Here is a 13,556-nt window from a genome sequence, read left to right on the forward strand (position 1 = left end):
CTGCATACGAAATTCTATGCACCCATGAATTTGGTAACCGTATAATACCATTCTGTTTTTCTTTTGTGATACTCTCCAATCTTTTCTATCCGTGCTAAAAGTCTAAATCCATTTAAATCTAATCACAAACATCAGGATTGATACTCCTATGAACTCATACTGTAGTATTCTCCAGTCCATATAGACTATAGCTTGGTTCCACAAAGATTATGGCTCAGATCCGCTCTGATACTATTTGTCACAACTCAGAATTCCAACCCAAAAAAGCTAGCTAGAAGATATTATTTGAGTTTTTTAGCTCTATACAAGTATCCAAAATCTATCCAATAATCAACATGAAACTAAACACATGTTCGTACGAATTCTCAGAATTATAACTACCAATAGTTTAAGGAATGCTAAATAAATCACATTACAGTTCTCTTGTGTGAATACCTCAAAAAAAAAGTCTCTTGTGTGGAAGTCATACTTACTCTTTGTTTTTATGCTCTCATGTCTTCTTTCTCTCTGAGCAAAGAGGGTATCCTTTTATCCGATTGGTTCTTTTTTTCTTTGCCTAGTAATTGTTTGCTGAGTAACCTGAGTTCATATATTCACATAATTAATTAAGAAACAATCAAGCTTACCCTTCATCAGAACCTAATTAATGTGCATATAGATATGATATGATCATGCCCGGCAGGTTTTATTGGTTTGTAGTTTCTTTTTTCGCTTTCAGTACTCCAATTTTTGCAATTTCAATTTTTGGCAAATTCGTAAGTTCTACTTTGTGCTGTTTTTCAGACATTCTCTTCAAATATTTGATCCAGTCTTCAGTAACTGGAAATTATTAATAGTACAGGCATACAGCTTTGGGATAACAAACCTTGTAGAAGCATGCCGCAAGATTGGGGGTAACAGATTCATTCTCATCAGTTCCATGTTAGTAAATGGAGCTTCATTGGGCCAAATCTTTAATCCAACTTGCATAGTTCTGAATGTGTTTGGGCTTACTTTGATAGCAAAGCTGCAGGCAGAGCAATAGATTAGGAAATCTGGTATAACTTATACAATCATAAGGCCTGGAGGATTAAGAAATGATCCCCATCTAAAAATATAGTCATGGAACCAGAGCTAACAATGTCCATTTTTGGCCTTTCAGTTTTAGTTTGTACTTCAAATATTCATTTTCCTCATTTTAATCTGTTGATCTGTTCTTTATTTTACAATGCTTTGCAGGATACTCTTGATGAAGGTTCCATATCTAGAGATCAAGTTGCTGAAGTTGCTGTGGAAGCATTGTTCTGCAAAGATTATTGCTACAAGGTGGAGATTGTTTCTAGCATTGAAGCTCCAACATGTTCATCGAAGGATCTGTTTAGTGCTGTTAGACGAGTAATAATGTCTTGTGACGCATGATGTGGTATGGGTCGCAACATTCTTAATCTTCTTTTTCTTTTTATGGGTTCTGTATATATATTTTTTTCCTGCTATGTTTTCTGTCCCCATTTTCACTAAAAGGAGGGAAAGTTAAATCCAACCATTTCATATAATGGAATCATGGCTTCCTTAGTATATTGATGGCTTCCTTAGTACATTCATGATTGACTATGTTGTTCACCCTGTTCAATTCTTGCATACCTTACATTGTGGCAGCTCACTACCATGGTAACTGTCTCCTGCTATAATATTATTTACATAAATTGGCATATCTATACTGATGCATATTCATTTTACAATATTATTTTCTTGTTGATGGTTTTTTGATTCTCTAGATTTTTTTTGTGAAGTTCTAGAGGGTAATTAGATATAAGTTGAACTATTGCATGCATATTCCATTACTATATCTTGATATCGTCCCATTTGCCACATTCCCCAAATCGAGCAACTTGAGCCCTTTTAGACCTCAAACTGTGATTCGATAAAAACTATAGGAACTATGTTGACACTGAAGTACTAATCAAGATCATCCGGAGTTCCATGACTGCTTGGCTTTTGATATTGTAGACCTCTACATAAATCCATAGGCGGTCTCAGTTCCATTGATGTTTTCATTTGCTAGCTTTTGTCATTCCCCCTACTTGATTCATAGGCCTTTTTATTTGCCTGCTTGTTATCAATTTTACTTTCAATTTTCTGTACTTTGAACCCTTGAGCCTTCTTCTAATTTTTCTGTTATACATTATTATTTATTTAATTTATCTTGACTAGATTTTTAATTTAATTTCAGCTGATTTACTATTGCCACATTTTTTTCCACTTCTCCAGTTTAGAAATTTCTTTGGCTTTTGATGCCTCCTGGGAGTTACTCTGGGCCAGTTGTTATGCATAGGAGTTTAATGCTCTGAAGGTGCCATTTTAGTTTTGTTTTGTTTGCTATTGGATTTTTTTGTTATTAAGAAACCTTTTAGAATAAATGGGTGTTTTTGACTTGCCTTTCTAATGGTACTTTTATTTAATCAGAAAACTTATGGTGCAGCTTGCAGAAAATATACTGGAGACAAGCAGAAGTAGGAAGTAGACCTGCCTTTCCTGAGCGCATCTTGTGCCTTTTACATATCTACATTTATGCTACCGCAGGTGCTTATTTTTAAGCGAGAGCTAATTTTCCAAATCTCCATTTTGGGGCTGTTATAAATGATTCGGAGTAGAAGGATTGACTTGAAGATGTACTGGAGTTTGCTCGTACATGAAAATATTCATGGTCATTATATTTTGCTCAAGATTCATATCCAAAGAAATCTAGAGTTTGAATATTGTAGATTCAGTTAAAATATACTGAATTTGCCTAAGCTCAATTGAACTTTTAGATGGGCATTTAAGCAGACAGGTATTCTTTGGTTGAAATAGTTAAATGAGATGCTTGTGTGTCTGAATTTTCTCAAACAGGCTTAGCCAACCAGATAACAACAATATCCTTTTATGATCTTTTCTGTGGCATTCATCAATTAAACTGTGCTTAGGAAGTTGGTAATGGCATAGTAATTACTTGTCCATGAAATATGTATGAGTTTCATCTGCTTCAGAAATAGAAGCCTTGCTTGCTACTCTTCATGAAATCAAGAAGGTTAGCCTGTACACCAGTCTTAGAGATGTCTTTTTGGCATTAGATAATGCTGAACCGGCCATGCACTTACCCATTAAGCTATCTTCTATGTGATTTGTTATCAAAGTACCTTACTATTATCTAGATTTCCATCCACGCCCAACCGTTGACGATCATGAATCTACTAGAGTATAGAAACTGTCACAACCCAAGACTTCATGCAAAATAGCTAGCCGGAAGGTATTTTTTAGATTCCTTAGTCCTGGATAAATATCCAAGATCTTTTCAACGAATAACCGATGTAAAACTAAATGCACTCCCGCACGGGTCCTCACAAAAACTGTTGTTCATACTGATCCACGTATTAATGTAATATGTGCATAAACAACCAAAAACTGGAAATCAGCCATTTGCTCAAAATTTTATATATATTTATTACATTCACAAGCATTCATTGGAAACCGAACCATTTACACCAGAACATGGAGAAGCAGCATCTAGATTTGGTGCAAGACTCAAAGTAACCATGCAAGCAGAGAAGCCATGGCCGCAATGATGGCCGGTGCAGCCATTGCAGCCCAACCAGTAGTGGCACTTACCATCATTGGCAATGGGGCAATGCTATCCAACTCTTCTGTTGTGGTGGCAGCTCCAGAGTTCAGGAGGGCCAGACTGAAGATGCTCAAGAGCATAACCAGACTCAGGCGCCCCATTGGCTTACTTCGGGTATGGGAGAACTACAAAGAAAAGGAGGTTTGCATGGGGATGCATTCAGCTGCTGAAGGCAGTGGATACAGCAGTTCATTTATAATAGTGATGAGTGATGATATCTGTGGAGCAAGGAAAAGGGACGCGCCAACGCTTTGTTGATGGCGCAGCTGCAAGCAAATGATTCAAGGTGGTAGGCTGTCAAGTAGTCCCTGAAATCTTTACCCAAGATGAGGGTCTCTTATTGGTGTGGAGCATTTGTCATCATTTCCCAGCTAGCTATTACACTAAGGACACCAAACATTTCTTTCATTGCCGTTGCTTGGATTTATTGAATGCACACTCCCCTCACCTTATGATGCTGGTACAGTTATGTTTTGCTGAAATGTCTGTTCTTTGTAGCAAAAAGAAATGTCTTGTTCTTTTTTTTCTTTCTTTCATTCTTTTTAAAGATCGAGGTTAGTAAGAACAGCCTACAACTGATGACTTTTTTCTTGGAGGTCATCACAATGCTGATGACTGGGTTTGATTTGCTGAGTTGACACTCGTGATCTTAAGCCAGGAGAGTTTGGTATATCATGGGATGTTATCTTGTTTGTTCATGCTGATGTTCTGCTTATGGTATATGAAACCGACCTCTAATTCAAAGAAAATCCTCATGGATCTGTTTGTTGATGCCACTCAGAATTTCGGTGTTAGGAGAAGAAGATGTTAATGAGCAGTACTTTTATATGTAACTTCATATGAGGTTTGAGCAGGAATAGAAGAAGTGAGAAACATGTTCTGTTTGATGGAGCACCAGTTATTAAGGTAGAAGTTACCATCGCTTGCTCTTTGCGCTGTAATGGATGTGGATGTTGTGTCCGCCGGGTTTATGCTATCTTAACAAACTTGTGGTTGTAAGGGGTTTGTGTGTCTGTTTGAATGCCTGAGCTGGTTATTGGTATGGTGTCACAGGTAGGTGCGAGAGAAGGAACTAAGTGAGGAGAAGGAAATAAGAGGGCCATGATCATGCAGTCTCAAGATTTCAAGGATACTATGAAAACAACTCCATCTATATACTTGCAACATAAGGATCTAGGAGTGTTTAGACGAAGCTACCGTATAATTATGAGGTTCTTTAGTTTAAATGGACAAAAAATTATCAAACAAAAGACACAAATATTAAAAGTTAATGACAAAACCTAATGGAGGTATCTAAATGATTTTTTCGGAAGGCATGTCATGACTATTATGTCTATGCTTGCAAAAAAAAAAAAAAAACTACGGCCAAATTAAGGGTAGAAAAAGATGTCCATCAAAACTAAATTATTGCCCAAAATGTTGATGAATGGTTATAGGGGTGGCAAAATATGACCCGACCCGCCAATCCGACCCATGTTCGACCCGCCATAAACAGGTTTGGGTTTGGCCTAAACAGGTTCGGGTCGTAAACAAGTCGACCCATTTAACCTGTTTATTAATTGGGTCGGATACGGATTTTAGATGTCTGACCCGTTTAAACCGTTTAACCCGTTTAACTGTTGGGCAGGTTAAACAGGTCTAAACAGGTCTAAACAGGTTAAACGGGTTAAACAGGTTAGACAGGTCTAAACAGGTTAAACGGGTCTAAACAGGTCGGGTTGGGCAGGTTAAACAGGTTGGGTTGGACAGATTAAACAGGTCTAAACAGGTTAAACGGATCAGGTTGGGCAAACAGGTTAAACAGGTCGGGTCGGGTTGGGTAAACAGATTACCTGTTTATTAAACAGGTTAAACGGGTCGGGTCGGGTTACCTGTTTAATAAACAGGTCAGGTTCAGGTTTGTAATTCCTGATCCGTTTAATAAACAGGTCGGATTCAGATTTATAGTTTTCTGACCCGACCTGTATTTGACCCGACTTGTTTATGCCTGACCCGGCCCGATTGCCACCTGGTTAATTACTTGCATCATGAGTTTACTAATGTTATTTATACAGAAAAAGGTGTTCAATGTGGACTCCGTGGCCCAATGGATAAGGCGCTGGTCTACGGAACCAGAGATTCTGGGTTCGATCCCCAGCGGAGTCGCTAGTTGTACATTCTTATATTTTTATTTTTTTTAAAAAAATTACAGTGGGCATCTGAAGAAGTCTTAAATCTAAATCATCAATTCCAGTCATCTGGAAATATTGAACAGCAAGTTTGTATAGAAGCCATTCGACCATAAGAGTTCAGAGAAACCAGTAACTTGTATAACTTTTGTTGGACGAGAGATCAAAAAATCACAGAAATTTTAAGAAAAAATGTGTATAATTGCATTGCTCTATCAAAATATTACTTTGGAGTTCTACTCGATCCTTTTTTCTTTTTTTGTTTTTTTGGTACAACCACATCTTACTACATTTGGATGTGAGTATGCCACGAGCAATCAGAATGCAAAGCATGAGCGAGGCCTTACAAAATGGGGCCAGTGCCATCCTATAAGAATGCCTCGGAGTAATGAGCTGCGAAGGAGGCGACACATTCCGCTGCACTGTTCGCCTCCCAAAATTTATGTGTGACCCAGAATGAGTCGAGACTCTCCAGAAGGTGGCATATATCGCAGACCAGTAAGTGTAGATCTGGCCTGGCACGCCCGCACCTAATCCACTCAATCATTGTGGCCGAATGAGCCTCCAAGAGTATCCGTTGAGCCCCCAAGTGTACTCTAGCATGAACGAAGCCCTTCCATGCTGCGCGCAGCTTTGCCACTAGGATAGACTCATCGAATATGCGCCATCCCCTTGTCGTAATCAACCTGAGCTCTTGATCTCTGATCATAAAGCCAACACTATATCTGCCACCATCCCCTGAGATACTGTCGTCGAAGTTTACCTTGAAAAAACTAGAGGGTGGAGGCTCTCAGGCTACCATGAGTACTCGATCTTTACACTCAACACACATGCTAGATAGACTTGGGGCTTTCCTGTTATGTGTATGGTATATTTGTGTATGGTGCTATGCCTGCTCTGCTTGCTATAACTAGTTTTCTTCTTTGGTGATACAGAGCAATGCTCCAATGGTCCGATGCAGATGCTTCTGAATGCTGTTCATATAGCATTTTGCATTTTGTTTCATTTGACATTGCAATACGTCATTATCTGGGTTCCTAGCTATCCAGGATGCTGCTTCCATTGTCCTCTCGAAATCTATTTCCATTTCAGACAGCCGTGACTTGAATACATGACACCCAATAATTAAATGAGAATTGTCCCCCAATCAAAATCTTGTATATGAATTTGCCAATTGTGCAAAGCAAGCAAAACCACATTAGAAAGTAACATACTTTATGTTTTCTTTACTAGCAAAAATGCATGGCGAACAATCCTGCTTATGCAAGGAAATGGCAAAGAAGGCATGCAAATCAAAGAATGCGAAAAAAGGAATTGAGATTAGAAGAGACCAAAGAAAAAAGAATACTGCAGACGTTTTATTAGGACTTCAATGGAATTGCCGGTGGTGGGACTGCTGTATATAGTGACCTTAGCTGCCTGTTAATAAGCTTGCTTCGATGAACAACCACTTGCAGTTCCATGTCGTCCGACCACCATTGCTGCAACCCATGAGCTTCGATGAACTTCTGAGGGCCCTTGGACATTACGAACAGCTTCGCCGCGGCATCTCCAATATCTGGAGTCACATCTGCAGCAACCCCGGCACGATCGGTGTAATAACAGCAAATGTAGTCACTATTATTCACATACAGATGTGGCTCCCATTGCTTGGCCTCTGTACAGAGTCTCCTCTGTCCAGGTTTCGAATCCTTCATCTCCTCATTGTTGAGCACAACCTCGCCACCCAGAGGCAGCATTACAGCTCTGATTCTCTTCCAGATAGAACCAGCTTTCTCTCCTATAATTCTTAGACTCATGGCAAGAGAAACAGAGGGTGGATTAAACAAATGGCATTCCACAAACACCCCTTGCTTCGCCAGTGATTTGCCTGCTTGGAGAGCAAAGCCAGCTCCCAGGGAATGCCCACCGATGCACACATTGCTGCTGCCAAACCTATCGACCACCAATTTCAATGCTCCCAAAGCTCCACCAAATCTAACAGAACCCTTTAAGCTCTCCCAAGCTAGGAACCGGAGATCATCCTCTAAATCTCTCCTTATCGTGGGGCTCTTGAGTAATGTACCTCTGAGAGCTAATACGGCCCTGGGAGCGCCGCTCGGCCTCATCAGTATGAAATCAGATAGAGCAGCGGAGCGGTCCCATTCTAGAATTGCACCATAGATGGAGCCATCCCTTTCATCTACTAGAGTCTGTGTCAGCTTGTACTTGAAGGGCTTCCACCATTTCGGAGCAAGACCGTTCTCCTCAGTTCTCTTATCCTGCCTGTCTAGTTCCAGCAAGTATACTGCTTGTATGAAACATGCGATCACCGTCCTCTTGTAACTTGGATCCATCCTGGAAAAACAAATATATAGGACTAGGAGCTAGAGTTAGCACATTATTTTATCAGTGAATTTTGAGGCCCTCGAGCAGTCTAAGATATTAAAATTGAAAACAAAGGGAGCATTCTGAAGGCAAATCACTTAAACTGAAATCTTTAATGGTTTAAAATTATCTATTAAAAATAGCCGTTAAGAAGGTCACAAACAAGATTTACCACAATTTCTATTCCGTGGGAGAGTGGCTTTTTCATATCCCATATAGGATTTCTTTTCCATGAACCTATAAAAAATTTATTTTAAATGGGTGGTGAAAAAGCCTGGAGACCCCAGTTAACAATCGAGATAATTATAAAATGTGAAAGAAATGTCCAAGAAAATGCGACCCAATGTCTCATTTTAATCTTTGTTTACGCTATGTACTGAGCATTAGACAATCAGAGCTAAAAAAAGGTCAGGAAAACCTTGTCTTTACAAGATTCTCCTTGTACCATTCTACTTCAAACCCCATGGACCCCCAAACTTCTGGTCCTCTATTATCTCTCCTGCATGACTCCTGAAGAAACTGACCTAAATCGCCAACAAAACACCTAAATCTCCCACAAGATGTAATGGTGAGCACTCATTCAAGGAAAAAAAAAATCTCTCTTTTTATTGCTGGGAGAATGAGCGATAAGGAAGAGAAAATGGAAGCCACAATAATCTCTTCCATCCATTTCCCCTATTAACATTCCCTTTCCCACATTTTCCCAGCAACCACGAAACTCCTTTCTAACAAACAAATTGAAAGAAAGAAATCGACTTAGTAGAATCCAAATAAAAGAAGAAGAAGAATCTTTATGTGGGGCGAATAGAGAGACGAACCAGTTGGAGCGGATGAGATCTCTCCAGTTGGGGGAAGCGAGGTTGCGAGGACCCGATACGTGGAAGTCGTAGGGATGCCCCTCCACCTCCGCCGGTTCCTCTCCCTTGTTCCCATCTCCCGTCTCTTCTACCGCGCACTCAGCCATGACGCCCGCCCCCTTGGTTTCCTCTTCTCCTTCTTCCCCTGCTCTTCTCTCTATCATTCTTCGTCCCCTGATCCGAGAGAGAGGCTGATCGAAGAAAGGAAGAACGAACACCGAGAACTCCGCTCACGAGGAGAGAACAACGGTCGAAGAAGGTATCAGTAGGGGGGGCTTCTTCTACTGCACTCTCCGCGTGAGGCTTGGCATGCGGCCTTTTCTTCGCTGAATAATTTAATCCTTCTTTGCCGGTGCGGTAGCGGAACCGCGTGCAGATGTTTGAATTCGCAACGGTCGTCTTTGAACGCGAAGACCCGACTCGTTGCCGGAAGCGGGCTTCGGAGCCGTCTGGTTTCTAATGGAAGGGGCGATCGGATTTCGACGAGATAGATCGCGCACCGTTCATTGAATCAGATTATTTTGAGTGGGCGGAGGTTAACGGCTTCAATAAACGGTGCAACAGTAACGTTATAGAGGGCCGGGCCGTTCATTGAATCAGATTAATTTGACTTTTGACTTGGCGGAGGTTAACGGCTCTGACAAATGGTGCAACAGTAACGTTATTGAGGGCCCGGTTGGCTCTTGCTTAGCTCCGAAGGTTCTATCATCGTTATGTTCACAATTAGCGATGATGATGATAGCCATCCTGGCATTGTTTTTTTTTTTCTCTGGCCAGCCTCCGGCTCTTTTTATTTTAGAGAAATTATTGTATACATGGCATGGCATGCATCACCTAGTTGTGCAAGAAATGCACCTCGGTGGCGATAAAAAAAAATTTTTGATACAGTGGCTAGCTTGATTTTTGATTAGGAGAGCTAGGGTTTGCTATTTGGTTGCACAAAAATCTCATCTATGAAATATTTTTACTTTTTCAATTTTTTTTAAGCGTGTTCCAGATTTTAAACAACACATTATATCTCCAAAAGCAGTAGTTCAAGATTTAAATTAAAATGATTGCTATTATGACGGTTATTATAATGGTATTATAACAAAAAATAATAGAGAGTGACGAGAAAATAATAGAATTATTTTTTTATTCATTTTTCATTGAATAAGAAACGGAGATGTGGTAGCTCTGCACCAGCTACTACAAGAACCTCTGGTCGTCGACATCGTCACCATTCCAGAAGCTTTGGACACGCCTCTTCATACAACTTCCTTGCTCGGCCACACTGACTTTGGATGCAGAGATACTGAGGCTAAAACCAGGATCAGCCCGAGTTCGGGACTGGCGATGTTTGTACCCACTGCACCTGGCTTCAGCCAAAGGACATGGGATGCTTCTTCACGCCTTTGCATGGGATAAGGATGGGCGAATCCCTCTCCATTTGGCTGCAGCAAACAATCAAGCATGTTGCTCTGCTGAAGGAATTATTGCCAGCTTATCAGTGTTTGAGCCAAGCGCTGACAGATAAAGGGGAGAGAGTCTTGCACTTGAGTGTGAAATATAACCAGTTTGAGGCGGCTAAGCTCGTCGTAGAAAACTTTTAAGGAGCTCATCAACATGAAGGATGAGAGTGGAAACAGAGCTTTGCAACTCGCTGCAGCTGCAGCTCGGAGACACAGCATGGTAAATTACATGCTTTCATAACGTACAAATCACACGCGCGCGCAAGGAAGGTACACAGCTGATGTTTACGTTTTTTCGTCACTCCTAATAACTTTTTTGTATGAAGTCTTTTTGATGGAGGTCTGCTCAACCTTCTGATGGCAGATCTAAGCAAAGATGTCACTCATCATTGGCTGAGAATATGAAAAAGCAGGGGTCATTTCTGCAGGAATACTAAGTCTGTCCTCACCCAGTCAGGATAGAATAAGATCAAATTCCATTTATTATGTCTGTTGGAAGCCAAGAAAATTTGACCAGCTGGTTGGCTACCACCAATTAAGAAGGATATAGGGCTTCAGAGCCCTCCAGCCTACTCCGTAACAGAACAGCCCTGAGGGAAGGCCTTGCCCTTAGAAGAGGAGGCTTCAAATCCTGATTCTTGGCAGTTTTGATTTCCTACTCCAGTATTTGAAAGTTGAACATCCCATCTTAATGTTTCTCTTCATTCCCATCTGCGCTGTTTTCTGGTTTCAGTTTCATCTCTGTTATTTCCAATTGCTCCAAGAGGAGCTGAAATCCTTGTAACAGTACATTCCTACTTCCTTTCCCAAAAAAAAAAACAGTGCCTTCCAACTTTAGTTTTTCATTAATAATTTCCTACTCCACTACTATTCACGACAGTAGGAATAATTAGGCTGAGCAGGACTGGGACGTCAACTTCTGTTATCCCCAGGGAGATATGACGAGGAACCAAAGTATTTCTGTGAACTAGTTTGAGATTTCACAATAGAAGGTATGCCATATTTTCTTCCGAGTCTCTATCGAAGGTGCAGTAGTTGATCCTTAAGCTCCATAGAAGAAGGTACTAAGCAACCTATGAAGCTTGCAACAAAATTTACTAAGTAGCCTATATAAAACATTCTCCAAGAATTAATCTTTGCTTGCTAATTTTTGAATCACAGGCCTTCACCTAATATCTCAAAATTCTTTTGCTTATACTATCATCTTTCAGTTTTGTTTATTGTTTAATCTCTGTCATTTGTCTATCCATCATTGCTAATTTTCGATGCACTTCAAATGCTAAAGCTTTTGCTTCAAGAGAGCACCGCTGAGGTGAATGCTTTGAATGAATGTGGCTGCACAGCTCTTGATCTCTTGCTTCGGTGTCCAAGTGACATCGGTGACATGGAAGTTTGTGAACTGCTATTGAGTTCTGGAAGCAAGAAAGGCCGGCAAGTGTTGTTCTTCACCGCAGCAAATTGCTCCGCCTTCTTCGCCGAAGCAATTTGCTTCGCCGCCTGAGATAAGGTGGACATGGAAGAGTGCGATGCCGTTTGGCTTGAGCAATTCGTATAAGAAGGATGACGCTTGGTTGGAAGACTATGCGCAAAACTATGATGATAGTATCCACAGTAATTGCCGGTGCTGCCTTTCGAACTGGTCTTGATCCTCCTGAAGGCATATGGGATAACTCGAAAAATAACAATAGGGATCCGGGATACTTCATTTCATTTGTGATACTTGATGTGGTTGCCTAGAGGAGCATCAATGCTTGTTATTCTCTCTCTTGTTAGTGGCCAAACCGGCTGATGGCATGGGTTCTTATAGTCACCCTGTGGGGGGCTGTATCGTCTATGGCCCTTGCTTTCTTGATGGGCGCCAATCTCCTTTCAAGAAAGAGTAGCATCCTTCTTACAGCTATAGGTTTCATCAAACATCATGGTGGTGCTCATCCATGTCATGGGTGGGTGCTAAACTCTTTCAATTCATGTCTTGGTGGAGACGGTAATGTGGTTTAATAAAAACTACAGTAGATGCTGGACACTGGTGATTGAACTAGACTGGTGTTTGTTAAATGCGTGTGTCCTTCTTCTTCTTCTTTTTCTTTTTTTTTTTGCCAAAGCGGGTGGATCATACCTGACGAGTACGGATACACCCAATAAAATCAAATAACAAATTATCTCGGAGTGCCAGAGACAGCTCTCCATCTCTAGCCCACATAGTAATACCAGAGTGACTAGCTATATAATGTGCGGATGTCCTTCGCTGGTTTTTTTGCACATAAAAATGGTAAATGTAATTAAAGTATGTAATAGACTGCGCCATGGGATGGTAAATGGTAACGTGTATACAATCCCTGCTTAATATGCATCATTTCAGGATGCTATCATTTCTCTTCGCTGGAGGATTATATTCTGTATATTTGATTTTTTGTGTGTGGAGACAAGGGAGGTTGCTCCACCTGCTTCATTATATAAATCATATGGATCTTCAAGATTTCGTGTTAGATGGAACCATGCGGTCATGAACAGTTTCAAAGTGCATTTAGTATCTCTATAGCGTGCAGCTAGCTACAAATTTGAGCAGGATTCAGTGGAGGTGGCATATATCTATCGAACAGGGAAGGTTTAAGAAACGCTAAACAGCTCAGCCTTGACCCTTTTGTTGTGGGGCATGATGCTTTCATGTTCCGACTTCTTTGGCTTTCTAAATAAGATCCCTTTTCACAGGGATCTCCCTAATATTTATGCCGACTGTTTAAAAATGACGGGAAGATTCTCAAAGTGGAGGACCTGCTGATCTTCTGAGACACCTTAGATAGCAGACAGGCTTTCATTCTCGAGAGATTCAAAATGATCGTAAAAACTCCGTCCACTTTGCATTTCCAGTCACCAGAGGCTTCTACACTGGAGTGCATCAATTCTGGTATTGTCGTCGGTTTTGGTCTGGGGAAGTTTTTCTTTGGATTTTCCCCTGAACTATAGTGATTAATGCTCTCTTGGCTTCAATCGAAAGGGAAGCCAGGAAGCATTCAGTGTGAGCCCCATGATATGGATGGCCTGTGCTTAGTGATGCCGTGATGTGCCAAGCTTGTAA

The 13,556-nt window shown here is 40.8% G+C and overlaps 1 protein-coding gene and 1 non-coding gene across 3 annotated transcripts; one reads left to right on the forward strand and one right to left on the reverse strand.

Annotated features, from left to right (window-relative positions):
- Positions 1–5,709: 5,709 nt before the first annotated feature.
- TRNAR-ACG (transfer RNA arginine (anticodon ACG)) lies at positions 5,710–5,782 on the forward strand. Its single transcript has one exon. It is a non-coding gene; the product is annotated as a tRNA-Arg (tRNA).
- A 1,221-nt stretch (positions 5,783–7,003) lies between these two features.
- LOC103703369 (GDSL esterase/lipase At4g10955-like) lies at positions 7,004–9,503 on the reverse strand. Of its 2 annotated transcripts, none has more exons than XM_088722203.2 (2): positions 8,991–9,503; positions 7,004–8,164 (listed from the first exon to the last, which is right to left on the reverse strand). In XM_088722203.2, exons 1-2 carry the CDS (start codon positions 9,103–9,105, stop codon positions 7,167–7,169), a joined length of 1,113 nt encoding a protein of 370 aa, XP_088578329.2. In that variant the 5' UTR covers positions 9,106–9,503; the 3' UTR covers positions 7,004–7,166. The 2 variants fall into 2 exon arrangements, with proteins under 2 accessions (XP_088578329.2, XP_008784429.4); XM_008786207.6 differs by having other exon boundaries at positions 7,004–8,142; positions 8,991–9,501.
- Positions 9,504–13,556: the final 4,053 nt, after the last annotated feature.

The sequence above is a fragment of the Phoenix dactylifera genome, chromosome 5, assembly GCF_051530095.1.
Source record: "Phoenix dactylifera cultivar Ajwa chromosome 5, Ajwa_hap1_PhDact_Kaust_v1.1, whole genome shotgun sequence".
NCBI classification, from domain to species: Eukaryota; Viridiplantae; Streptophyta; class Magnoliopsida; order Arecales; family Arecaceae; genus Phoenix; species Phoenix dactylifera.

Excerpts from the sequence above, each read along its gene's own strand:
- LOC103703369 (XM_008786207.6), bottom strand. The coding sequence starts at position 9,193 with ATGATAGAGAGAAGAGCAGGGGAAGAAGGAGAAGAGGAAACCAAGGGG. Across the intron at positions 8,143-8,990 it reads GATCTCATCCGCTCCAACTG|GATGGATCCAAGTTACAAGA; the intron begins GTTCGTCTCTCT and ends TTGTTTTTCCAG.